Source organism: Synchiropus splendidus, chromosome 15 (assembly GCF_027744825.2).
Source record: "Synchiropus splendidus isolate RoL2022-P1 chromosome 15, RoL_Sspl_1.0, whole genome shotgun sequence".
NCBI classification, from domain to species: domain Eukaryota; kingdom Metazoa; phylum Chordata; class Actinopteri; order Syngnathiformes; family Callionymidae; genus Synchiropus; species Synchiropus splendidus.
This window is the reverse complement of record NC_071348.1, coordinates 5517980-5545078: the sequence shown is the minus strand read 5'-3', so window position 1 is coordinate 5545078 and position 27099 is coordinate 5517980. Positions and strand designations below refer to the sequence as shown.

At 47.4% G+C, this 27099-nt stretch overlaps 2 protein-coding genes across 8 annotated transcripts; both read left to right on the top strand.

The window, feature by feature from the left end:
- The first annotated feature begins 1336 nt into the window (after positions 1 to 1336).
- chd4b (chromodomain helicase DNA binding protein 4b) lies at positions 1337 to 14587 on the top strand. Of its 5 annotated transcripts, none has more exons than XM_053887854.1 (40): positions 1338 to 1572; positions 1835 to 2049; positions 2457 to 2581; positions 2999 to 3241; positions 3300 to 3415; positions 3512 to 3611; positions 3691 to 3883; positions 3996 to 4117; positions 4214 to 4337; positions 4417 to 4589; positions 4847 to 5092; positions 5174 to 5377; positions 5445 to 5656; positions 5746 to 5877; positions 5939 to 6038; positions 6108 to 6299; positions 6517 to 6717; positions 6833 to 6970; positions 7044 to 7165; positions 7243 to 7416; positions 7485 to 7626; positions 7697 to 7946; positions 8015 to 8139; positions 8216 to 8308; positions 8386 to 8527; positions 8585 to 8754; positions 9408 to 9585; positions 10731 to 10817; positions 11045 to 11136; positions 11197 to 11330; positions 11399 to 11543; positions 11611 to 11767; positions 11884 to 11969; positions 12265 to 12496; positions 12562 to 12612; positions 12688 to 12858; positions 12920 to 13028; positions 13111 to 13243; positions 13298 to 13493; positions 13705 to 14587. In XM_053887854.1, exons 2-40 carry the CDS (start codon positions 1992 to 1994, stop codon positions 13899 to 13901), a joined length of 5865 nt encoding a protein of 1954 aa, XP_053743829.1. In that variant the 5' UTR covers positions 1338 to 1572; positions 1835 to 1991; the 3' UTR covers positions 13902 to 14587. The 5 variants fall into 5 exon arrangements, with proteins under 5 accessions (XP_053743827.1, XP_053743829.1, XP_053743825.1 ...); XM_053887853.1 differs by having other exon boundaries at positions 1339 to 1572; positions 9408 to 9597; XM_053887852.1 differs by having other exon boundaries at positions 1337 to 1572; positions 8386 to 8754.
- Positions 14588 to 14868: 281 nt separating this feature from the next.
- On the top strand, positions 14869 to 27078 carry ptpn6 (protein tyrosine phosphatase non-receptor type 6). Of its 3 annotated transcripts, XM_053888351.1 has the most exons (17): positions 14870 to 15100; positions 16022 to 16164; positions 16345 to 16368; positions 18155 to 18277; positions 18430 to 18624; positions 20945 to 21128; positions 22841 to 22957; positions 23243 to 23371; positions 23554 to 23650; positions 23730 to 23809; positions 23877 to 24023; positions 24187 to 24318; positions 24381 to 24535; positions 24939 to 25006; positions 25067 to 25218; positions 25972 to 26036; positions 26916 to 27078. In XM_053888351.1, the coding sequence occupies exons 3-17, from the start codon at positions 16361 to 16363 to the stop codon at positions 27010 to 27012; spliced, it is 1749 nt and encodes a 582-aa protein (XP_053744326.1). In that variant the 5' UTR covers positions 14870 to 15100; positions 16022 to 16164; positions 16345 to 16360; the 3' UTR covers positions 27013 to 27078. The 3 variants fall into 3 exon arrangements, with proteins under 3 accessions (XP_053744327.1, XP_053744326.1, XP_053744325.1); XM_053888352.1 differs by lacking the exon at positions 16022 to 16164 and having other exon boundaries at positions 14869 to 15100; XM_053888350.1 differs by lacking the exon at positions 14870 to 15100 and having other exon boundaries at positions 15416 to 16164.
- The last annotated feature ends 21 nt before the right edge of the window (positions 27079 to 27099 follow it).

The window sequence follows — 27099 nt, the reverse complement described above, 5'->3', positions numbered from 1 at the left end:
CACACAGAAATAACCAAAAAAGTTGCCTTGAACTTGAACTTATGACCTTCTCTCTGCTCCGGCACCCAGCACTCTGTTGTGGGGTTCTGCTGCCTGTTGGTCTTTTGTTTTTTCAATGGCTGTGATACAACAATTCCAATGTGGTATCAATGATCCGCTCCAAATTCAGCATCCGGACCTGCTCAATAACACGTGACGTTCCTCTGCAGTGCTGTTCTTCTCAGTCTACTAAGGTTCTGGAGTTGCGGAGGAGAGCAAGTTGCTTATTGTCTCAGAGGTAATAAAGGCGGAGCACGGGGGAGGTTCTTGATGATCAAAGGACTACAGTAAACTTGGGTTTGACTCGCTCTGGTTACTCCCAACCCTGCAGTCTAGTGTCCAACAGGAGGGGCCCGTTACAAACATTCCCTCGGCATTAATAAAGTTTTTCTGATTCTGAGCGTGCACCGCAGTGTTTAGTGAAAGGAAACCCGCGGCCGCTATGAGGTAGCATGTTGTCATGATATTACGTTGCACAGCTGTTGCTTGTTTTCCATTGGTTCTGTTTTTCATTCATTCATTCATCCGACATGCCAAACTGTCGCCTCTCGATTGAATAACAATCACAATTATCTCGTGTTTGTTTGTGCTCCCACCTCAACAAATAAACAAGCTGTTAAATCCTTTCAGGGAAATTCATGAATGAATGAGCGACTAGTTTCTGAGGAGCTCGAATGCAGCGTCATTTTGTTGTGACAGGTCACAGCAAGGTGAATATAGGATGGCAGCTGTCAATTATGATGTCACATGGGATATTATGGGATGGCTGGTGTGCTGAGTGCTGAGTGCTGCATCTCCTCCTGGAGTATTATGGTCTGTCGTTCACCAGAAAGTGAGGGACCAGTCATCTGGACCGCACCAGGCCCAGGACAAAACTGCGGGTCAAATCTGAGTGGAACACTTCTTGTGCTCAGGTAGATGTGACTATTATGGTCTATCATCACTGGACCTCTGCTTCCTTGGAGACCATGTGACACATCTGCTAGTCTTTTAGGAGTAGTACAGTATATTATGGGATGTGCAACTGCTTCTGGAGTATTATGGTCTGTCCGAGCGGGCGGGTGAGGGGGGTGTCACCATGACAACGAGGTTGCTAAGGCGGTTGGAACTACTTGTGATCGGGGAAGGAGCGTGCGCGCTCGCATGCATGCCAAGGAGTGGTAGCCGTGAGTGCAATCGTGCGCGCGCGTGTCGGAGGGGGGTGGGGGTGGGGGCAGGCCGAGTATTATGGTCTGTCCGTTGCGAGGTAACTATGCAGAGTCCTGTTCAAGAGTGGGAGGGGGGGATTATTATGGGATGTCTGCCCCCTTTGTGTGTTGGCGAGCGTGTTAGCTAAGCTCTGCCTGTGAGGCTGGGGTAGAGACCAGGGGACGGCGGATTTCGGGTCATTACGACTCGGTTCCGACCAGAATCTCCGCGATCGTTCATTTAACAGGATTCAATTGAGTGACCCCGGATGCCATAAAAGAGCGCGGCAGTGCGAGAGAGAGAGAGAGAGGGAAGGAGAGAGCACCTTGACCCGGGACTACCACTGTAAGTTTGGCAGCTTTACGAGGCATCAACTTTTCACTGATGTTTTACGAGAACTGCCGCGCTCTCTCTTGGAAACATGGAGGCAGCTAGACTTTCTTCCATTCACACTTGCGCACCAACACACCTGGGCTGCTCGCTGACAGCTCATCCTCCAACTTGTTAGAGTGTGCAGGTGGACAACTGTTTGATAAGTCGTTATTAAAACATGTAAAGGCGCATGTGGCGTGCGATGGCATGATTGTGTTATTTATCTCTCACGCAGCCACCCACCCTCGCCCCCCCCCCCCCCCCTTCCTGGACACCCTCGTCCACTCTCCAGCAGAGTCCCACGTCATTTTCCCTCCTCCCTCGCCGACCGAGGAGCAAGGTTTAGGTGGCTTAATCCGACCTGCGGGCAATTCTAGGGAAACCTCGTCAAAATGTCAGCCAGCGAGGATGAGAGGGACGACTTCCAGGATGAGCACGCGCTACTCCCCGGTAAGGTGTTTGAGAAATTCCCGGTCCATCGGCTTCAGCGCGGAGCTAATGTTAGCACGTTAGCCGGGAGTAGCCACGGTGGATTAGTTGCTAACTTGACAAGCCAATGTTTATTATGGTATTCCACGCGTGTGCGAGCTGTCAGAGATGCCCGGCGTGGGTTTTACCGAGCGCTCGCGAAACCTGTCAAAGTTTCCGAGGCAAGTTTGCAACGTTAGCTATTGTGGCGATAATTTCGTACATGTACGCGCCCGCGCGCGTGCTGGCAGTCGTGTCAGCGCGCGCGACCGCCTCGCTGGCCGGCGCGCCGCTCGTGCCCGTGTGCGTGCGTGCGTGCAAGCATGCGCGGTGTGTACGTGTGCGCACTGTGTTGTTGTTGTCACTGAGTGCAAGCGTGTCTCCGGCAGAGGACAACGAGCAGGAGGATGCTCTGTCTGACGTAGAAGATGCGCCCAAGTCCAAGAAGAAGAAGAAAGCTAAGAAGAGCAGCAGAGAGAGCCGAAGCAGCAAGAGACAGAGACCCATCAGAGAGGCGAGTTCACTTCTTGCATGAGCTCACAACTTCATCCCAGCAGCTTCAAAAGCATGGAGGGAATTACTCTGGCTGTCCAGGCAGCACAACCAAAGTGATTCCAGTTTAGTGATGGTGATGATGTCAGGAGAAGGGCATTCACCATCGCACTTTTTTTGCACTGCTAATGTCATTATTGACAGTGAAAATACTTATCAATGATTCAGATTATTGTTTCCCTGCAGTTATGGCCTGGGAAAGGTGAATGTACTGTATTGCAAAGTCCAGTCACAACATTCAGGGCTCAAATTGAAAGTGCTGCTGCATCATGTGAGACTCAGAGTAGATCAGAGCTGAGGATAGAAAAGGGGGAATTGACATTCAATTCATATTCATCCACACGTTTGTCACTATTCATTTTAAAACTGCTTTTCCCAGGAGCTACCACTGAGCTCACCAGAGAACCTGATTGGCTTGGAGTCCGCTGAGCGGGACGGCGACGAAGGACCGCCGCATTCAGAGAGTGAAGGCAGCGATTATGCACCGGGAAAGAAAAAGAAGAAACGCTCTGGCTCGACCAAAGAGAAAAAGAAAGGAAGTGCGACTTCAGAAAAAAGCTCCAAGAGCAAGCGTAAAGATCAGGAACCAGACGACGACGACGACGATGAGGACGACTGCCAGGTCTGCCGGCTAACTAGCTTGTACTAGTTTGTAGTTAAACAGCGGCCTGTCTTTGCAGCCGAAAAGTTCCAGTCAGCTGTTGGAGGCCTGGGGCATGAAGGACATCGACCATGTTTTCACGCAGGAGGACTACAGCTCCCTCACCAACTACAAGTCCTTCAGCCAGTTTGTCAGGTGAGGAGACGCTTCTCCAAGTTTCAAAATTTTTGTTTTTATTGCGTCTAAATCATAATTCACGATCCTTCCTTTCTTCCTTCCTTCCTTCCTCAGGCCACTAATTGCCGCCAAAAACCCCAAAATTGCGGTGTCGAAGATGATGACTTTGATGATGGCCAAGTGGCGAGAGTTCAGCACAAATAATCCCCTCAAGGTACCCCACTTCCTGATGCGACGATTTCCCCCAAACGATATGTGCTTTTGACTGCAGGCCTTTTGTTTTTGCCCTGCAGGGAAGCGCCAGCGCCACCGCCGCCCTGGCAGCTGCCAACGTGGCAGCAGCTGTGGAGAACATGGTGGTGGCAGGGACAGAAGGAGAAGCTGATGCCAGCGCTGCCACTTCTTCTGCCCCTGCCCCGGCCGCTGCCACCCCTCCAGCTGCCCCTGCTCCACCGCTGCGCAAGGCCAAGACCAAAGAAGGAAAAGGTGACCCCATTTAATTCGGTTGCAATATCAAGTTTCGACAGCTCCCCTTTATTTCTCCTCGAGAGTGAGAGAGAGTGTAACATCTAAACCTGTGGGTCGTTGTCAATACAAGGCCCAAACGCCCGCAGAAGGTCAAAGCCACTCCCCAAACCTCAACCGAAACCCAAAACCAAGAAGGTGGCTCCTCTCAAGATCAAACTCGGCGGCCTGAACAGCAAGAGGAAGCGCTCCTCTGTAAGTATATTGTTGTTTTGTTTGTCTAACGCCACTCTAATATCCAGAAGCATGGCAGTGTTTGCTCTAATATCGATTCCCTCATCTCCCCAACAGAGTGACGAAGACGAGCCGGACGCAGACAGCGACTTCGACGATGGAAGTTTCGGCGTCTCCGAAGGCTCCAACCGCAGCAGCCGCAGCAAAAAGAAGTCCAAGAGTGCGAAGAAGAAGAAGAAAGGTTGGAGGAGAAGAGAGAGGCTTGTTTCAGTCTTTCTGATGACACTCCAGAACTAAAGTGCTTTTCCCCTCTGCTGCAGTGGAGACAGAGGATGGGGATGGGTATGAAACCGACCACCAGGACTACTGTGAGGTGTGCCAGCAGGGCGGGGAGATCATTCTGTGCGACACCTGCCCTCGAGCCTATCACATGGTCTGTTTGGACCCCGACATGGAGAAGGCCCCGGAGGGCAAGTGGAGCTGCCCTCACTGTGTGAGTACAACTGTGCAGGAAGTATATATTATTTCTTCTATTTTGAACAGTTTTACTTTATTTGCTTTTTAATCCTTCTCCTGAACCACCATTTTCCTGTCCCCTTCTCTGTGTGCAAACATGCATGAAAACACCGCCCCCACTCTGGATTCCCTCACTACCCCACGACCCCCTCCACCCTCCACCCTCCTTTTTGCTTTGACTCCGTTCCGCATACCTTCCCTCCTCGCCTGCGCCCCCTCACCACACACCACCAGGAGAAGGAGGGCATCCAGTGGGAGGCCAGAGACGATCTGTCCGAGGCAGACGTGGAGGACGATGACGACAGGAGGGGCGAGGGCGTGGAGGAGGAGGACGACCATCACATCGAGTACTGTCGAGTCTGTAAAGACGGCGGGGAGCTGCTGTGCTGTGACACCTGCCCCTCCTCCTACCACATTCACTGCCTCAACCCTCCTCTGCCCGAAATCCCCAACGGAGAGTGGATCTGCCCCCGATGCAAGGTGAGTGAGCGCTTGCTTCATTTGTTTATGAAGTTGGATCTTGTTCTTGAGTGATATAAATACCATCTGTTTTCCTTCAAGTGTCCACCTATGAAGGGTAAAGTCCAGAAGGTCATTACCTGGCGTTGGGGGGAGCCTCCTCCTCCCACGCCTGTCCCCCGACCTGACGACCTGCCAGCTGACGCGCCAGATCCTCCGCCGCTGGTCGGCCGCAGGGAGAGGGAGTTCTTTGTCAAGTGGTGCAACATGTCCTACTGGCACTGCTCCTGGGTGCTGGAGCTTCAGGTATGCAGGTCTGATGATCAGACGGACAACGTCTGTCTTGTCGGTTCATCACTGCTCTGGTCCACAGCTGGAGCTCAACTGCCAGGTGATGTTCCGGAACTACCAGAGAAAGACGGACATGGACGAGCCCCCACCTGTGGATTTTGGAGGTGAAGGTGATGACGACAAGAGCACCAAGAGGAAGAATAAGGACCCTCTCTTCGTTCACATGGAAGCTGAGTTTTACCGATTTGGAGTGAAGATGGAGTGGCTGATGATCCATCGAGTCCTCAACCACAGGTTTTCTTCTGCACTAGCACTTTTCCCCTCCTAACAGCTATTTTGGAATTGAACTGATGCAAACTTAATCCCACTTCCGTCTGCGTCAGTGTTGACAAGAAGAACAATGTCCATTACCTGATCAAGTGGCGAGACCTGCCCTACGACCAGTCCACGTGGGAGAGCGAAGACATGGACATACCTGAGTTTGACACCTACAAGCAGACCTACTGGAACCACAGGTGGCTGTTTCCACCACATCTGTTTGGAAAGTCTTCTCCAAACTGACGTGTGTTTCCTCAGAGAGCTGATGCTCGGAGACGAGGGCCGCCCTGGTAAGAAGCTAAAGAAGACCGTCAAAGTGAAGAAGGCCGAGCGGCCGCCTGCTAACCCTGTTGTAGATGTAAGTTGGTCAAGTGAGACTTATATGAATGTAGATCTAAATGTTCTTTTGTGTCGTTTTTTTTTTCAGCCAACCATCAAGTTCGATCGTCAACCAGAGTACCTGGACAGCACCGGAGGAACCCTGCATCCCTACCAGCTGGAGGGTCTGAACTGGCTGCGCTTCTCTTGGGCTCAAGCCACAGACACCATCCTCGCGGATGAGATGGGTCTGGGCAAGACTGTCCAGACGGCCGTCTTCCTCTACTCACTGTACAAAGAGGTGAAACTCCACAAGCTTTTTTAAAACGTTGTCCAGTCTGTCCTACTCTCCCTGCACATGAGCGAGTTTGGGAATCAGACCCGTGACACAGAGAAACTCCGCCCATTACAGGGGACCAAGTCAAAGTTGGGGCTTCTGTCCTAAAGGCAGGGCGGGACATTTGATCAGCACATGAGGCTGGAAAAGTTACAGCTCTGCGGTCGTCTGTCTTCCTCAGGGTCACTCCAAAGGCCCCTTCCTGGTGAGCGCCCCCTTGTCCACCATCATCAACTGGGAGAGAGAGTTTGAGATGTGGGCGCCCGACATGTACGTGGTGACGTACGTAGGCGACAAAGATAGCCGCGCCGTCATCAGGGAGAACGAGTTCTCCTTCGAAGGAAACGCCATCCGAGGAGGAAAGAAGGCCTCAAAGATGAAGGTGAGTGAGACCAAGACATGATCAACTTTCTTTCATGTTTGAAGATGATATTGGTGATCATGTGATCGTGGTTTGTTTAGAATGAAAACAAGATATTTTTGCTTGTTTTCCACAGAAAGACTCCACGGTCAAATTCCACGTCCTGCTGACCTCATACGAGTTGATCACCATCGACCAGGCCATACTGGGGTCCATCGAATGGGCCTGTCTGGTGGTGGACGAAGCTCACAGGCTCAAGAACAATCAGTCGAAGGTAACCAGACTGACCTGTTCACTTTCATGGACTGAAGAAATGAAAGTCACGGATCCTTGCTTCCTCTCTTCAGTTCTTCAGAGTGTTGAACAACTATCCTCTCCAACACAAGCTTCTGCTCACTGGGACTCCTCTTCAGAACAACCTGGAGGAACTTTTCCACTTGCTCAACTTCCTGACGCCCGAAAGATTCAAGTCGGTGTCCTCAGTCGGGCATGGAACCAAAGGTCGGCGATTCTCGCTGACCTCAAGCAACTTTGCTTTCTCTGCAGTAACCTGGAAGGCTTCCTGGAGGAGTTCGCAGACATCGCCAAAGAGGACCAGATCAAGAAGCTCCACGACATGCTGGGTCCTCACATGCTACGGAGGCTGAAGGCCGACGTCTTCAAACACATGCCGTCCAAGACCGAGCTCATCGTGCGGGTGGAGCTCAGTCCCATGCAGAAGTGAGTCGTCCTCCCGTCTGTTCCATTAGCATGTTAGCATTTGTAACTGAACATTTTGTCTGTTCCAGAAAATACTACAAGTTCATTCTGACACGTAACTTCGAGGCCCTAAACACTCGGGGTGGAGGAAACCAAGTGTCTCTGCTCAACGTAGTGATGGATCTCAAAAAGTGCTGCAACCACCCCTACCTCTTTCCAGGAGCTGCCATGGTATGAACTCCTAAACCGAACCGGTATCACGGTATCTCCAGGAGATGACGCTTGTGTTCTTCCCCTGCAGGAGGCCCCTAAGCTGCCCAACGGCATGTACGAGGGCGCAGCTCTGACCAAATCCTCAGGGAAACTGATGCTTCTCCAGAAGATGATGAAGAAGCTGAAAGAAGGGGGACACAGAGTTCTCGTCTTCTCTCAGATGACCAAGATGCTCGACCTCCTGGAGGACTTCCTTGAAAACGAAGGATACAAATACGAGAGAATTGACGGAGGAGTGACTGGAAACTTGAGACAGGAGGCTATCGATCGCTTCAATGGTACTTCAGATGTTACTTCACCGGGATGTTGGACATGCTCTAAATGAAATCTGCTCTTCACCCTTCAGCTCCTGGAGCTCCGCAGTTTGCTTTCCTCCTCTCGACTAGAGCTGGTGGATTAGGAATCAACCTGGCTTCTGCTGACACTGTGATCATCTACGACTCAGACTGGAACCCTCACAATGACATCCAGGTGAGCGGCGGCTCCTGGTGTGATTCATCCATGCACTCTCTTGTCGTCTTTACTGTGGATCATCTTTGCTCTTCAGGCTTTCAGTCGAGCTCACCGTATCGGCCAGAACAGGAAGGTGATGATCTATCGGTTTGTGACGAAAGCCTCAGTGGAGGAGAGGATCACGCAGGTCAGTGCAGACACACCAACTCTGTGCCTGGGACTGCTGACAAGCCTGTGGGTCTCCCACCGGACTGCTCCTTCCAGGTGGCCAAGAAGAAGATGATGCTCACTCACCTGGTGGTGCGACCCGGTCTGGGCTCCAAAACAGGCTCGATGTCCAAGCAGGAGCTCGACGACATCCTTAAATTTGGAACAGAAGAGCTTTTTAAAGACGAAGCCGGAGAAGGTTGGTGGAACTCTGTCTTGGAAGCAGTCACTTTTACTCATCGTATTTGGTCCACAGGGGACAACAAGGAGGACGACAGCAGCGTGATCCACTACGACGATCACGCTATTGACCGGCTGCTGGACCGGAACCAGGACGCCACCGAGGACACCGAACTGCAGAGCATGAACGAATACCTGAGCTCCTTTAAGGTGGCCCAGTATGTGGTCAAGGATGAGGACGATGAGGTACAGTGTCAGTGTGAGCTCCGGTGCACGATATCTTTCCGCATTTTAAAAATACTTTGAATGGAACACAAAATTTGGAAAAACTTGATTGAAAAATGAAGACAATATGCTTTGATAGTGTAAATCTAAATATTTAAAATGGTCATATAAAATAAGTCTTTGTAATTTTAATTAATTGTAAAATATTGTAAACTATTACAAATATCTAAAATATATTTTTGAACATTTAGACACTAGCTGTCAATAATGTCATGGACATTTGAAGCATATAATAAATAAATAGATGTACAAAATTAATTAAAATATTGCAAGATGCACACCTAAACTGAAAATCTGTAATATTTATAAATTATGCTGAATATTCGTAGCAATGTGAAAGAGGAACTGGAATTAAATGTTGATCATGATAACTTTATTTCCTGCCAAATTAAAATAGATTTTAGATAGATTTTAGGGCACACAATGCTATTTGCACATGGAGTTAAAGACTGATGTAAACACAACAGACCAGTGAGTGAATGAACTCTGAAACAAGGCAGCCGTCATGTCGGGGCCCGTAGTGTTGCAGCTGTGAGTTGAGAGCATGATGCAACAGAAGGGCACCAATGCACATCGGCCTCCGGATATTTCATTAACTTGTATCTTTCACGAAGGAGGAGGAGGTTGAGAGGGAAGTGATCAAGCAGGAGGAAAGCGTGGATCCGGACTACTGGGAAAAACTACTTAGGCATCACTACGAGCAGCAGCAGGAAGATCTCGCCCGCAATTTGGGCAAAGGCAAAAGAACGCGTAAGCCGGTCAACTACAACGACGGTTCGCAGGAGGACCGAGGTATAAGACAGGGTACAGAACACCATATAATGCAACCTTCTACGTGTGACGTGCTGTGGTGGACTTGTGCTCGTGTGGTTCGGTGTTTCAGGAGTCACAGAAACGGTGTGCATGTGTGTTTCTCTGACTCCTGAGTCTTCTGAGGGTACATCCGTCTCTGAACTCAGATTAAATCATCCAGAATATTTCTAGATATCATCTTCTGTGTGATGAGAAATGAATGAGAGAAACCCAGTGAAGGAAGCTTGGTGTGGAGGAGGAGGAGGAGGAAGATCACCTGAGAAGAGAGGGGTGAAGAGGAATATCTCGTTTGTGCCCCGCTGGAACATGAAGCTCAGAGTAGAAATCACTGCTAATAAAAAAAGAGCCCCCACATCACTTCCATTGAGCTGGCAGAGAAGCATGATGTCCATAATAAAAATTAATAAATTGATGCAGATGGATGGGAGTTGCTGAGCCATCATCCCAATGGATAGACCAATGCTTTACGAACTCCAGACCCAGACTTGTTCTGTGCCTAGTCCATGCATCCAGATTTTTCTCATCAGTGAAGGGAAACCTTCAGTGCTTGTTGCTCAGGACCCTGGGCGTGTGTCTCCTCTCTCCTGGTTCTGGAAGTACCAAGATGATCTTCCTTCTTTTTTGACACACTCTGTCCTTCATTCTTCCCAAATTTTCATCCCAATTGGGTTTAAAAGCAAGCAACAGTTGGTGTCTACATAGACGGCAAAATGTTTCCAAACACCAACATGGATGTACCTTTGTGACATGTTTGTTTTTGAGTGTTGTTTGCTTTGAGGTCTCAAAAGGACCAATGTGTGTTTGAAACTGATGGGACTCTCTTGAAACCAGAAAACTGTCCAAGCTAGTTTACCGTTTCCTGACTTTATATATAAAGATCAGTGTGACTTGGCTTATAGTTGATGAAGTTGTGCAGTAAGCTCTTTGTTGGAGTCCTGCTAGGAGGGTGCCACGGGGCAGAGCCAAGACTGCAGAAAGACTATAGTGACAGAAGTGTTGAACAAGTTAGAGCCTACCACCGGTGCAGCAGACATTAAATGTGTGCTCCAATGAACCCCTGCTGCTGGGAGGACGTACCTGCTCCTCCTCTATGTTTTTAACATGTCTTCTCTGAATCTTTCCAGACTGGCAGGAGGATCAGTCGGACAACCAATCGGATTACTCGGTGGCCTCGGAGGAGGGAGATGAAGACTTTGATGAACGGTCCGAAGGTATGAGAGGTTTTGTTGTACTCACCAACCTGGATACAAAGTCCTCAGCTCACTCATGAGGTAGTCTTGTTCCGCCTGCCATGTTTGTGGTGATGAAAGGTAAACTTGTGAGAAAAGAGTTGAGGTCAGTGAGGCGCCACACGATGAGCTGCTGCTTTACACTGAACTTCATCAGCAGTGTTGGTCGAAACACTGCAATAGTAAGTCTTGTTCTATCTATGTTTTAGCGAACGCCCGGCGACCAAACCGCAAAGGTCTGCGGAACGACCGCGACAAGCCGCTGCCGCCATTGTTGGCCAGGGTGGGCGGCAACATCGAGGTGAGTTCTCTTTCTCTCCTCCTCCGAATGATCTGCTTCATTTGACCTTCTCATCTTCAGGTTTTGGGCTTCAATGCCCGGCAAAGGAAGGCTTTCCTGAACGCTGTGATGCGCTATGGGATGCCGCCTCAAGACGCTTTCACCAACCAGTGGCTGGTCCGGGACCTGCGGGGGAAGTCGGAGAAGGAATTCAAGTGAGTTCGACTGTCACTGAATATGTTGTGCAAATGTCATCGTAATCGCGACCGACATGTGCTCGCAGGGCCTACGTGTCCTTGTTCATGCGGCACCTCTGTGAGCCCGGAGCAGATGGAGCTGAGACCTTCGCGGATGGCGTCCCTCGGGAGGGTCTGTCCCGTCAGCATGTGCTCACACGCATAGGTGTGATGTCACTCATCAGGAAGAAGGTTGGATTTTTTTTTTTTTTAAAGACCGACAAAATCTGGATTCCAAACCGACCGTGTCACTCCTCAGGTCCAAGAGTTCGAGCATGTCAACGGCCAGTGGTCGATGCCTTGGATGGCAGAACTGGAGGAGAACAAAAGAGCCGCTGCTCTGGCTGCGGGGGAAGATCCCAAGACTCCTTCTTCTGGGACGCCTGCTGACACGCAACCCAACACGCCTATCCCAGGTAATGTCTCTCCACAGTGTTTTTGGCTTCCTCCTGCTGCCATCTAGTGGTTGTACTTGTGTACTGCGAATTTAATGTGGAGCTGTAGCTCAAGGCGAACTTCTGTTCTCCGCCAGAGGACCTATCGAAATCAGACGAGAAAGACGAGGTTAAGAAGGATGGAGAGAACGGCAAAATGGCCAAGAAGGCTGACGATTCTGAGGTGAAGTCTGTTTAATTGCATCACACTCTCATCTGTGTTTAGGACACACTTTTATTAGCACTTTAATTCAAACTTTTTCTTAGACAGTTTCACCCTAATAAGTTCTAAAAAAAACGGGGGAAAGATTAATTCCGAGAAAAAAAACACAATATTTATGTACGTTTTTTGATGGCATTGATAGTCCTCTCTCGAAACAAACTTCTTCTGCTTATCTGCATTTGTTTTACTATCCTTCTTTAATATACTCATTGTTTCAGTTGCCAGTTTTGACCCATTTGCGTACTTATTCTTTCAGGTTATTGAAATCCCAGATGAGTCGGAAAAGTCTCCTCTGCAGGAGAAGAAGGAAGGAGATCTGGCGCCCGCACTGAAGGATGAGAAGGACGGTGCAGAAGAAGTGATTGAGAAGGAGGATGCGAACAAGGAGAAGGAAGAGCTGGACAAGACTGATACAACAGAGAAGGACTCGACCTCTGAGGTGACAGGTGAAGGAGCCGAGGGGAAGACTGATGCAGAGAAGTCCAAAGGTGAAGAGCTATTTAAGGTCCTACTTTGAGTCTTTAGGCCTTCTAAACATGTGATTGTAATACAGCAGAGGACGCGAAGGAAGAGAAGATGGACACAAGTTCTCCAGCCGAGAAAGGTAATGTGAATGTCCTCCATCTGTCTCTTTAGCTGGACCTGTCACTACATGAAATCTGCTCTTGTCATTCACCAGACCCAAAAGACGAGAAAGATGGAGTCAAGCCTGACGAGCCCGGGAAACTGCAGAACGGTGAAAACGGCAAAGACGGCGCGTCCACTGTGTCGGCCATCAACATCAGCGAGGAGAAGAAGAAGGCAACAAAGCAGAGGTTCATGTTCAACATCGCCGACGGAGGATTCACAGGTAGATCTGCACGCTCGCTCTAACAGGGCCGGTTTGTCTAATGGTGTTGACTCTGTTCCAGAGCTTCACTCTCTCTGGCAAAATGAAGAAAGAGCAGCCACCGTCACCAAGAAGACGTTTGAGATCTGGCACCGTCGTCATGACTATTGGCTGCTGGCTGGAATCATTCAGTATCCTTTCCCGACTGCTGTGGCGTGAGGCTGCTTTAACATGTCTTGTGGATGTTGTGACCCTTGACCGTGTGTCCCGCAGTCACGGCTACGCTCGGTGGCAGGATGTGCAGAACGACGTGCGGTTCGCCATCCTCAACGAGCCCTTCAAAGGAGAGATGAGCCGAGGAAACTTCCTGGAGATCAAGAACAAGTTCCTGGCTCGTCGATTCAAGGTGAGTTCGCCCTCTGTCCTCATGCTCCAGGCTCTAACGTCGGTCTGCGCTCAGTTACTGGAGCAGGCTCTGGTCATCGAGGAGCAGCTGCGGCGAGCGGCGTACCTCAACATGACGGAGGACCCGGCGCACCCATCCATGGCTCTGAACACTCGCTTCAGTGAGGTGGAGTGTCTGGCCGAGTCCCACCAGCACCTCAGCAAGGAGTCCATGTCAGGGAATAAACCTGCCAACGCAGTCCTGCACAAAGGTGAGGGTGAAGACGGCTCCACGTCCACTTCAAAGGTCTGTTTCATAAGATAAGATCAGACAAGGTTCTCAGAGGGGGAGACCAAGACCTGGACTGGAGCAAGACTTGAGGCTGATGGTTTTTAAATCTCTGAAGATCCAAGTAGTTGGCTTGTTGATGTGTAGCTGGTGACTGTTCAGTGTGAAGCGTCTCACGACTCCTGTCCTTCCAGTTCTCAAACAGCTGGAGGAACTTCTGAGCGACATGAAGGCCGACGTCACCCGTCTCCCGGCCACCATCGCCAGGATCCCGCCCGTCGCCGTGCGACTACAGATGTCAGAGAGGAACATTCTCAGCCGACTGGCCAGCCGGGGGCCCGACGTCACGTCTCAGAACCAGAGCTCGCAGCAGATGCAGGTGCCGCGCTGACCGCACGCACACTCACTGACCACTGGTGTAGCAAGCCACCTCCCACTTTACACTCTGTACATCCCGGTCGGGCTGTGAACCCACGAACCTTGTCCGGACTCGGTAGAGCAGCAGCTTTGACTCGAGAGGCGGCAGACGTAGGAGCCCAGCGATGACTAGAACCCACTTCTCCTTGAACTCCTCCAACATGGTCCACGTGAGCGAACTGCAGGCAGCTTCACTGATCCGTCCAGTTCCGTCGTCGCGGCAGTGTTTATTGTGTAGAAGGATGAAGACCAGTCGTCCCACTTGTTCTAGTCTTTTATGTTTGTTCAGGATTTCAGGTTTTATCGTGCTAACTTGACACCTAGATGACTTCATGTCCTGCTCATCCTTTTTAGAAGTGTGAGAGCGTCTCTTGTACAAATGGGCACATGGTTTGGGAAAAGACCCCAAAACTGAGAGACTGTACATTTTACCTTGTCCCGGATCGTCTCGGCTCCAAACACAAACCTGGATCATCAGGACTGGGAACACTCCCAACAAGGACTTCAACATTCCTGATTCCCTCGTTTGCCAAAAAAGGACGGAGCCACGAAATCATGGAGTTTTACAGAAAGATCTTAAATTAATTTAATTTTCTTACCATCTGTTGACTGTTGTTACCACCTTTTGTTTTTATCAACTGTAATAAAAGGTTGACTGTTTCACAAGGTCTGATCTTCTCAGCTGAAACAGAGACCGTTGAGGTCCAAATCAAGATGTTGGTGGAATAGGTCCGAGAGGCCCGTGCTGAGACTGGACCAAGATATTGGAGCAAAGGGGACTAAAGGGGAGGAGCCTAAGTGATTCCTGCGAAAGAGTGGTCCCTCTCTCTGCTTCCATCCCGCCTGTTGGTGAAGGACCAATGGAGAAGCCTTCACCCGTCATCTAACTGACGGTGTTCTGACCTGTGCGTGTCACATTCCAGGTCCCCGCTATACACTTCCCTGTAACTCTTCCCAGGAGGAGACAGGAGAAGACAAACATCAGAGCACGTAATTGGTCATAATGACTCTAAATTACAGGGCGGGGGTTTTGCTGCAAATGAAGCCTGTGCTCTTATCGTGGGACTCGGTCCTCTCTGGAAGAGCAGTGAGCAAGTGAGGGAGAATCTTCTCAGCCTCGTCGTGGTGTTGGTGCGGAAACATCAATGCCTGAGTGAAGCCAGCATCATGTTGGTGAGTGTGTTATATATGAACTCGTCCATATTTTCAACACAACCTTGACTCTTGATGCTGCTTCTACACTGAGAGAAATACTTTTATTTGCTTCTTAACTCGACTCTTTTCACACGAAACTGCATGTGGGGCGTGCAAGGCCTTTGGCGGCCTCTGCTGTTTATTTCCGGAGTTACACTAGTTTTGTTGGGAAAACTTGATCGTTAATGGACGTTTGTGACTGCCCGGTGTTTTCTATGTAAAGTCCCGACCAGGGAGGTCCTGAAGCCGTCGGGTTTTGGACTTGAGGCTGGAACTGATACTAACTGCAGTTCTGCAGTTGTGTGGTCAAAACTCGACCAAAAACTATGGACTGGACTCAGACTTCAAGTGACGAGAGCATTCGTTTTTACTTGTTGGATGAAACCAAGACTTGACTAAGACTTGCTCAAGACAATGTCCTTCAGGGGTCAAGACCACACTCAGCTGAGACTCTTTGGGCTCCACATTTGATGAAACTATGACCTTCAGACTAGACTGAAGGGTCTAATGTTGACTGGGACTTTTTGGGGTCAAGACGAAAGAAGTGGTCTGGACCTCAACTGGACTCGAACTATTGTGGTCAGCACAGGCTGCATCACTGCAGGGTGTAAGCCCTTGGTCATCACGTGTTATTCAGGGAGTTTCAGAATATATTTGCTGCCTTTTTTTTCTTCTATCAGTTGGAATGACTGGCAGAGCTTGCAGTGTGGGGGGAGGGATGTGAAAGAGGAAGTGTTCAGGACTCTGACCTTTGTGTATACACACACACACACACTAACACACACCTGGAAGTAACAGACAAACGGCACTTGTCGGAGGACAGAGCTGTTTTCCGAGATGTGGCTCGACTCGGCCAGCACTTCAGACATGTAAATGAAAGTCTGTGCTGGTCCTCATTAGGAACTGAGGGCGGCTGATTTCCGTCTTGATTTCACTAATATGTGAAAGGAGTCGCTGAAAAAGAAAAGGGGAAGGAAGAGGAAAGAGTTGAAGGCTGCGACGAGCGTATCGCCACTCACTTGAGCTTTGACCTGTCACAGAAAGTAAGTGCTTCCTGCTAACTGTGGCGAGAGCGCGAGAGAGTGAGCGTGTGTCTGTGCACTGTGAGGTGTGAAGACGAAAAGCTGGAGAATATTCGCTATTATTTCTGTCCTCAGAGAAATGAGGAAGTGAGAAGCTGTAGATCCTTTTTTTCTAACACTCTTTCATTATCCCATCCACAGCAGCTAAAGCGGCGTCATGGTTCGGTGAGTTTTCAACTTCATCACTCCTTTCATGTCGCGTTTGCTCGGACATATTTCTGGACAAATGGCTGGGTGTGAGTTCAAGATAGCGCCAGGGTGTGCTGTCTTTTTGATCGAATTCGTGTGGCCTCTGAGAGAAGCTGCTGGGAGAGCATAGTTGGTGCTGCTCAGTGGTCCAGTTCTGAACCCACTGGTGGACTGCAATCGGCTGCTTGGGACTGAAAGCTGCAGCTTTGTGGCCAAATCTGTGAGGAGAACATCACGTCAGAGGCCTAGTTTCCAGTCCTGACCGATCAAAGGCGAGGCTTCGAACATACAGGGACATACAACAAATACGGGGATTGTCCTGCCTCACTTGAGATTCTCAAGAGAAGTTTTCAACTCCTCTATGGTGGAGGTCGGTCATCAAAATGAAGGTTTTACATGATGGTAAAAAAAAATATTTTGTGTAAAACCAAGGAACATCGGGAAGATGCCGGCAGTTATCCAAGTGCAAACTATCGAACATGATGGTGCTTTATTAAGTACCGTAACAGTGTCAGATGCCCATGCACTCAGCTGTGTGCCGGTGGCAGGACCAGCAAATATTCATTTAATGATGTGATGCTTTGTCTATTTTTTTCTTCAGTTTTGAACACATTCTGTTATTTGTTGACTTTGATACCGAAATGTTGAAACCATAAAGATTTGCTATTTATTCTTTTAAACAATAAGAAGATAATGCGTATAATTTGTATTTGTTTGTGTCTGTATCATGCAGCCACAGCTTTTGAAAAAAGGTTTTTCCTGATAATATTTGAGATAGAGTCGAATTTTTATGCCGACCGAAAAAATAATTCTGCCTCTCTACTAGGACTTAAAATTATATATATATATATATATATATATATATATATATATATATATATATATATATATAATTCAAACAACATAATTGAAAATGTAAGTTGGAAATAATAGTAAAAACAAATCATGACATGGCGAGTAATAATATATACATACATTTATATGTAAATATATAAGAACACACAAATCCTAATGTCAAAAACTTTTTTATTATGTAACTCGGCACAATAACATCAAGGAAATATATGCGTTTCTTTGTTTTGTCATTTGACGGACAAAAATAAATAAATAAATAATGGTAACATTTCATTGATAGTAAAAAACAGCATGATTAAAGAGGTGATTAAAAACTATCGTTTCAAATAAACCCAAGTGAAATTGATAGAAATATTTTTTTTTCTGAGACAATAATTTGAAATTCAAAGCCTCCACTGTGTTCAGCTCAGTCCACCCATCAAATATCTTCGCAGCGTCTTGTTAATGTCTATAGAAAAGTGAGTGTTTCCTCCTCTTGTTACACAATTTATTGACTTTAGTTTTCATCCATAAACTCATATCTGATTTATGATCTGTATTAAATAATCAGACCGACGGGCCTGGACTGTCAGCAGTTGTTATCTGTCGTGGGTTCAGAACTCGCAGATGCCCCGCGTGAAGTGTCCATTTTAGTCCCTTCATGGGGACTTTTCTGCATGCACTCTGGTTTCCTCCCACAGCTCAAAATGGTCACTTTAATTTACCACAAATGCTCCCTGCAGCCCTGGCTGCCTGGGACTCAGCTGCAGTGAATCATTACACTATAATGATTTCTAACTGCCGCTGAACTTTTTTTTCTTGATAAAAATGAAAAGAAGGAATGAAACGCCTCTGAATTTTGCTATTGGCGTGTAGTTTCCGGATGTTTCTGGCTTCAAAAGGTCTGTGGTGGTCGCCGTGTGTGCAGGTGGTTCCACAGAGACCTCAGTGGAGTGAAGGCAGAGGAAATCCTCAAGTCTCAGGGAATTCACGGCAGTTTCCTGGCTCGACCCAGCAAGAAGAACGTTGGAGACTTTTCCCTCTCGGTCAGGTTGGTGTACTTCTACTTTTATCTCCAAAATTCTTCACCTCTTCTGATGCTGCATCTGCTTGAGCAGCATATCTGTAGTGGCTGTTGTGTTCAGGCTCCTGCAGCCTTCTCTGCCTCAGAACCGTCACTCACACCTGCCTGTTCTCCTCCAGGGTTGGCGAGCAGGTGACCCACATCCGTATCCAGAACACGGGAGACTACTACGACCTGTACGGCGGGGAGAAGTTCGCCACGCTGTCGGAGCTGGTGGAGTACTACACGGCAGATAACGGCATCCTGCAGGACAAAGATGGCACCTTGATCGAGCTCAAGTACCCGCTCAACTCCTCCGACCCCACCACCGAGAGGTGGGTGTCTTTTCAGCTGGGGTGCATGAGTGTGAGACCGTTGTCACGGTAACAGCTGGCACATGAATACACTCATAAGAGAAAGCAATAATATGAATTAGTGTGTGAGTTTACCAAACCTCAAGCCTGAGCCTCCCTTCAGTTGTCTAACTTCCCTTTGGTAGTTGCGGTTGGAAACTTTGTTTTGACACTTAAGAGAGCAATGACCAGACCCCCCTAGTCTTCCTCTATTGCACACACTCACACAGCATCTTCTTCCTCATCTCTTCGCAGCTTTCTCTCCATTGCTGTGTCGAGTGTGAGACTTCTCCTTGCTAAACCCTTCATTCGATGCTGAAACCTCCGCAGCATTCCGGTAACTTTGACGAGGACCATCTATTTAGACTCTCATATTGGTTCCTCACAGTTACCTGTTCCTGGGTGGAGCCCGTGGCTTCCACCTAGATATACTGTAGTTGCGCCACTTGACTCACCAAGTTTTGCGACTCTGAGGAAGCTTGTCTCCACTTGTAGCTGTGTAGTAACTTCTCTACCAAATAACGACCAGCACACGTCTCCATTTTCAGACGTTTGATGAACTTTTTTTTGCTATTATTATCACAGTAGTGTAAACATACTCTCCAGTCTCACGTACTCCGCGTGTGACCCAAGCGTTTCACACGCTCACGCGCATGGCGGGGAATTTAAAACAGAATGTATCACAAGCAGAGAGTCTCGAAGCCGCTGACATTTAGCAGGCGCTTTATCTCTTTTCCTCCTCTTATCTGTTTTCTGTCGAAGTCGCTCATGATCGCTCGAAATGCGCATCTACAAGGGAGAAGGAGGCGCTGCTCACGCGGCGCAGTAGCGGAGCGTCGCGTCGTCGGGTGAAGAAACTTAGATTGATAACAAAGTCAATCCTCAATACATGTTTATTTTAGCTCGTGAGCGAAGCAAGATGCACAAAAAGCTCAACAATAGTTGCGCCCTTCTCCCGGCGAGCTTTGACTACGGCGGTCTATAAGGGACATACAGCAAGTTGTATTCCTGAAATGAATCTTTTTGAGAAAGGATAAATATTTGCTTCGAGTTCTTAAATATTCAGCACCGTCAAATATGTAATTTGACTTCAATATGAAGCTTGAGCAGAGTCAGTTTACTTCAGAAAACGTATGTTTATCCAAACCTTCAATATATTCGGTATTTATTACCCGGTTATTCAGTTCCGCATGTATTTAGAAAATCTATTCAGCGCAGAGTCAAGTGAAAGGCGTTTTAAATTTGCAACTATATTTGCAAATATTCCAAGCCACAATGTCAGTTATGCAAACTGCCAATTTCCCTCCTGGTATCAGTGAACGCAGCGCTCCTGGTCACAAACCTCCAGCTGGGATCAGAACTTCAGCCCTGAATTTCATGCTTTATTCTACATGTGTGTCACTCATTTCCCAACTATATTTCATGACAACTGAGCCTCGTTCTCTTTGTGTAACCTGACACTGATCATTACGTCATCGGCTATTTCATCATCATTCGAGTAATTTTAAAATTAATGTCGCCATAAATCTGATTTATCTGTGCTAGTGCAGAGTTAACTAGCGATTAATTGCAAATTGCAGTCTTGTTTATGCGATCTTCCTTCGAGTTACATCAGGAGCAGATTAACGAAAGTGTGTTAATCGCAAGTTAACTCCGTTAAATGAGCTTATGATTTTTAATGTACTATATATATGTGTTCTCTTCTCTTCTTTAGAATTCTATGAACGCGAACTTGCAGCTAATGCTAACCGCTAACACTAACCAACGCTCTCACTTCAAATTACCATTATGATTGTTGATATTTTGTTTAGAGTTTTTCCCTGAAACCTGCTCCAAATACTGAAACTTGTGAGGTGTAAAGATGTCTTAATTCTACATTTTCATATTCGCGACTGTTGTGTGGAACCTTTGTGAAATAATTTTATGGAGCAGTACATTGAAACTAAACTGATCTGGGGTGTGTACAACCAGCTTCCCTCAGCTACAATGTTGTTTTTCGCCGAGGCTATAAATAAATGTGTTCTTTGGTCAACAAATCTGTCATGTGAAATTTTCCGACCGCAGAGCAGGAAGTTAAACAAGAAATTGAGAACGGTGTCTAAAATTAAGCCACAAACCAACGCCTGACTTTACATTCACTAAAGCGCACACATCAGACTTCTAGATTATTGATGACCCAATCCAATCCATATTAATAACTGAATCAGAGTTTATTGATGATAGCTTCTTGTTTTTTCTTTTTTTTTGCTCAGTCTTCCTTGGTGTTTAGACGTGTCTCTCAGTTTGTGCCTCTCCTCACCAGGTGGTATCATGGCCACCTCTCTGGTCCAAACGCAGAGAAGCTGCTTGCTGCTCGAGACGAGGCCGGAACCTTCCTGGTCAGAGAGTCTCTGTCCAAACCTGGAGACTTCGTGCTCTCAGCTCTGACAGATGAGAAGAACAAGACAGGCGGAAAAAGAGTCTCTCACTTCAAGATCAAGTGCAAGGTGAGGAGTTTCTCTTAAATTTGAATTAAGCTGACTTGTATAAACCTCATATGGCGAGGACAAATATCAGAGATATGAGATAAACGCAGAGGCAAAGTGCGGCCCGGGGGCCAGATGTGACCGCTTCCACCTATTTTTGCGGCCTTCTTGAGCAAAACTACCAGACATTGAACATTTAAGGCTCAAAAGAAACTTTTATTCTCCTAAAGCTAATTTTAACTGTAGTTGTTTTTGTCCCACAAATCTATATAACTATCAAGTTATCAGTGTCTTTATGTCACAATATTTTACCCACAGTTTCCAAGATATTCATCGCTTATAAAGATATGAGAATCTTTAAATAAAGTGTATGCAAAGTCTAAGAATATATAATCGCCCGCCACTCTATTCTTCTTTCTTGCTCCAGAGTACACTGCAGCTGCACTCAAGCTTTTTCATGAGAAACGGCGCCATCATGTGGCCTTTTTTTTAAGAATTGCAGCCTGCTGTTTGTGAGAAGACTGTTTCAGAATGGGCGTACCGTTATTGTTTCAGTATCGATACTTGGCGGCCGTGAATCGATGTCGTAGTGGGCCCACTCCTGGAAGTCAGTGTTTAGGCTTTTGGTATTTTTGATCTTGAAAGTTGATGGGGGCATCTGATGAGCAGATGTCTGTTTGAGCAACATGGAGATGATGGCTGAAGATATGTGTGACTTTCCTGCCAACGGCTGCTATTAATAACTTTGTTTCATGAACTCCAATTCAAATCTGTAAGGGGGCACTTGTGCTGGGCCCTTTGTTGAGTCATCCCCTGCCTTCTGTATGAAGCCCAAACTAGGACGCTTGTGCTGTCTTGCTGGGTCGAAGTATGGCTGAAGAAAAATGAACTCTTGTGAGAGAATCATCAGGTGTGGTTCTCAGAACACAGTGAGAAGGAATGTGTTCATGTTTAAATTCTGGAGACTTTTCATTGAGAGAAACATGCAGCATTATTTGCATTATTTTTAACTAGAGGTTAAGGCAAGCATGTGGCTAGCTTTCTTTTGAGTTAGGAAATATAGTTTCGTTTTTTGTACTTTTTACTTCTTGGCTGTCATGTCTCTTTTCCGTTCGTGTGTGGGCGCCCACAAATCTCTGTGTCTGCTAGTTCATTTGAGACAGTTTCACAGAGCCTGGTTCACCAAAGTCTTCCTGTCACACAAACTTACTTTGGAAAATTTGTGGTATAAACACTAGTATTAAAGGACCAAGAAGTGACTAGTGGAACTGCGGTGCACTTTTTTTAAATGATGTTTACCATTTTCATTTAACACCTTTATTCCTACATTTGATTTTTTGTGTTTAGAATTGAATATTTTACACTGCGTATACTGAATAAAGCACCAGATAGCAGTTAAAAATGGTATTGTGACGTTGTTCATATCTAACTGAGCTGGTCTCTATTTTCATCTGAATATTCAAGACTACCTGTATATAAAACATAATATGATGGTAAAGTAATGTAATTTACTGTGTTTCTAGTTCTCTAGCAAATAAAGCATTGAAAATGAGAGTCAAAATAGAGGAATAAATGAAGAATAAATGCAGCTTGATGAAAAAAGAGAAGTCATGAATATGACTTGTGCTATTAAGGTCATGTCATTATAAATGAGAAGAGAGATTTTCTCTCAATTCCTTCTCTACTGAATACAGCAAGTGTTTTCGTTGACCTGTCCCGTGCTGTCTGAGCAGAACGGCAGATACACTGTCGGCGGCACTGAGATGTTCGACTCCCTGGCCGACTTGGTGGAGCACTACAAGCGTGAAGGCATCGAGGAAGTCACCGGAAACTGGGTTTATCTCAAGCAGGTCAGTTGTTATTGCTAGAGCAGAGTTTCACTGAAGTCTAGCAGTTAGTAATGAATCCATATGCACAGTTTTGATTTTTATCTTCCCACTACTTAGAATAACAAATTTGTAATTCACATGACAACTGAGTGACAGTTGATCACTGGTGGATCAAAGTGGCGAAAATAAATGTAATGTGGTGTGTGATGTAACTGGCTTTCATGTTCCTGTGTGATAAAAATATCTGCGGAGGTAATGATCAGTCGTGATGCCTACGTGTAATACCTAAATATGTGTGTGTGGCAGCCGTACTTCTCCACCAGGGTGAATGCTGCAGACATCGACAGCCGAGTCAAACAGCTGGATCAGACCAAGCAGGCGGAGGAGGATGCCGGAGGGGAGAAGAGCAAAGCTGGCTTCTGGGAGGAGTTTGATGTGAGATGAGATCATTTTGTGAGCTCCTGTTAGTGATGAGTCCGGTTCAGTTGTTGCGGTGGGGAAGTTATTTTTTAAATCTTCCCATCTTCATCCCTGTTACCAGACTAGATCAGATTACATGACAGATTACAGTGCGGATATTAACCAGTGATTCATGTAAAAATCTCCCCTCCGAGCAGACACTTCAGAAGATGGAGGCAAAGGTGACAAAGAGCCGTGAGGAGGGTCAGAGGCCTGAAAACAAGAGCAAGAACAGATACAAGAACATTCTTCCCTGTGAGTCTTTGGTCTTCTGATGTTGACGGGTCAGATGTCTGTGAGAGCTCAGTGTTGGTCCCTGCCTGTCCCTCACAAGTCAATGACACGCGAGTCGTGCTGCAGGACAGCGACCCCAACGTGGTGGGCTCCGATTACATCAACGGCAACTACATTCGGGTGAGTCGGAGTCTTGCGCCTGGGCTCAGGATTGAGAGGGAAGTGGTCCGACCCCTGGTCTGTGCAGAACACCCTGCGTGAGCCTGGAGCTCAGAAGGTCTACATCGCCACGCAGGGGTGCCTTGCCACCACCGTCAACGACTTCTGGCAGATGGTTTGGCAGGAGAAGACCAGTGTGATCGTCATGACCACCAGGGAGGTGGAGAAAGGACGGGTCAGTGTGTTGAGAAACGCCTCTCAAAATTCATTCAGCAGATGGTTAGAGGGTTTGAGGGAAGCAAAATTCCACCATGTATGTTTCTCTCTTGGAGTGAGACAGGTGATGGAATGGTGGCGCTGGTGTGCGAGGCTAACGCTTGGTTCGGTGCTCTCTGCAGAACAAATGTGTCCCGTACTGGCCAGACAAGGAGACTACCTCAGAAATGGGATCGTACCTGGTCACCACCCAGTCTGAAAGCGAAGTTACAGATTACAAAGTCAGAGTTCTGAATCTTGCCCGGCGGGATAAGGTGAGCTGATGTGGCTGGAGTGAAGGTGAGCGTCGTGACGGTCTCTCCATCCTGTCCCCCAGCCCAGACACTCCCGCACCATCTGGCACTACCAGTACATGAGCTGGCCGGACCACGGCGTCCCCCAGGAGCCCAGCGGCATCCTCAACTTCCTCACTCAAGTTAACGCCAAGCAGGCCGAGTACGGCGACGTCGGCCCCATGATCATCCACTGCAGGTGAGCCACGCCACCTCTCCCCCCGCAGACACTGTCGGACTGAGGTCACTCCCAGTCGGGTTTGGCTCCTGGAGGGACATCCTCATCTGGAGGATCTTTACTGGTGGAGCGCCTGATGTGACGTAATGTTCAAGCACTGCTCAAACCCTGTTACTCTCACGTCCCCTACTCTAAAAATAGAGATTAAAAGCCTCATGTTTCTGGGATTAAGCTCAGTTGTGAACAAAAGCGACCACTGACAGTTTATCCTCCTGGAATTCTCAGAGCCTTTTGACTTGTTTGCGAAATGAGTCAGATTAGAGTAAGTGTTTGTGGAATGTGGTGGTAATCTGCTGCATGTGTTTATGTGTCACAATGGCTCTGTGTTGTTTCCCAACTCACTGACGTTACATGCTCCATCAAGCGCCGGGATCGGTCGCACCGGCACCATCATCGTCATCGACATGATCCTGGAGACCATCAACACCATGGGTGAGAAGGCGTCGGCTGGATGGTTCGCCCATTCCACTAACCTCTCGCTGCCTCCTCCAGGGATGAACTGCGACATCGACATTCCCAAGCACATCCAGATGGTGCGGGAGCAGCGCTCTGGGATGGTGCAGACCGAAGCCCAGTACAAGTTTATCTACCTGGCCGTGTCCGAGCACATCGACACCACCAAGACCAAAGACACCGCCTCCATGGTGAGAGCCTGCACGTCACATGACTAACATCTCCACGTACGATAACGCTTCAGCGCTGTGTCGTGATGAATATTTCCAACATCTCTGTCTGCTGGAGGGACTGAAGTGAACTGCAGGCACCGTAAGGCATGCTGAGGAAGGTCACTCACATATAATATAATAATTTAGGCGTTCAGTTTTAACTTCTCTGTTCACCTTATAGCAGTGGTGTTTGACCTTTTTGAGCTCGGGGCCCACCTTTCCCAGAGCAAATGAGCCAGGGCCCATTCAATAGAACTGATTCATGACTCTTGCTTTCATTTGTAATCAATAACCGATTTTAATTTACTTACATGTAAACAAACCAAAACCTTGTGAAATGACATGAAACCATGTGATCGTCGCAAAGATGTTTGTCATGGAAAAGTCCAACCAGCAGCAGAACCAGGTGCAAGTCATGTTCATCAAATTTACTGAAGAAAAAAAATATACTTGATGCAAACTGTTGAGAAAATCGGAAAAATTGAATAAAATTCAGAATAAAATAAATATAATAAAACCATGTCTAAATATCAGAATAAAATTAAGATATTCTATTTAAACTCCAAAGAAGTGTAAATGAAAGTATCACCATAAAATGCTCAACTCAACCCTTTTGCACTAAAAGATTCAAAGAAACTTGAAAATAAGGATCAGAAAGTGGGTCAGTGGTCGACCTTTGTTTCCGGGACATGGACCACCCGGAGCCAACGCCGTGTTTGTTGCCCCTTTCAGGAAGCGGAGACAGAGTATGGGAACCTGCGGCTCCGGCAGCAGCCAGTGAGCAGGAAGGCTTCCAGGTGAGTGGGGAGCCGCACTCACGGCGATCGAGCTTCCGTCGCTAACACCACTTTACGCCTCTGATCTCGCTAACGCGCAGCGATGATGTCATCATGGCACTTTCTCATGTCGGCTCTAAAGGTCGCACCTCCTTCCTACTTTCTTTTGGGATGCAGAGAGTGGGGAACTCCTGAGGCCCAGTTTATACTTTATTTATTCACTAATTCATCAGCTTCATTAGATGCTTCAGAAGAATTCATTCTTTATTTTCATATGTCGAGTGCCAGCATGTAACTGCATGATCTATTGAGATCTTTACTCTGCAATATATTTGTTGTCCACTTGTGCACTATAATGTATTTTTCATTTTATGTTATCAAGTGGAATTCCAATCTTGTTCTCTCTGTTTGGAGTTTGAGTGTTTCCCTCTTGGCACTCTGGTTTCCTCCTGCAGTCCAAAAGCTTGATGTCCTTCATTGATTTTTCTTGCTGCTGTCTGAGATCGCAGCTGCTTATGTGGGATATAAAGGTCAAGTGAGGGGCGGATGGTCTGCCCAGCTTTAGAAGAGACGATGTCTTCAGTGATGTTGCGACTCTTGTCTGGTCATAAATCAGTTGGCCTGAAGTTGCGAAGTGGCAGTTAAATGATTTAAATGGCGTTGGATGGTTCAAAGCGTCTGCTCTGTGTAATTAAATGGGCTGCGCCCCGGTCTGATCAGCAGCCGCTTGCGCTTCACCATCGATTTAGCTAACAAGGGACGAGAAGCGCACCAACATTCATCAGAGGAAACACAGTCAACTTTGACACAGTTGGCCCGGCGGTGCCGCTTGCTTCTCTCTGTTCTCCACTCTCTGGCAGCTAATCTGAGACGGAAGAATGAAAACTCTTCTTCCTCTAGGAACACGGAGGACGTGTATGAAAACGTGAGCAAAGGAAAGAAGGAGATCAAGAAGGCGAAGCCCGACAAGAAGAGCGGGTCTGTCAAGAAGAAATAGGAGGAGGACTTGTTTGTTGTTGTGTATTTATGCAAGAAACATCAGTGTTACAATTAAATCAAATATTTTCACTCCAGTTACTTTGTG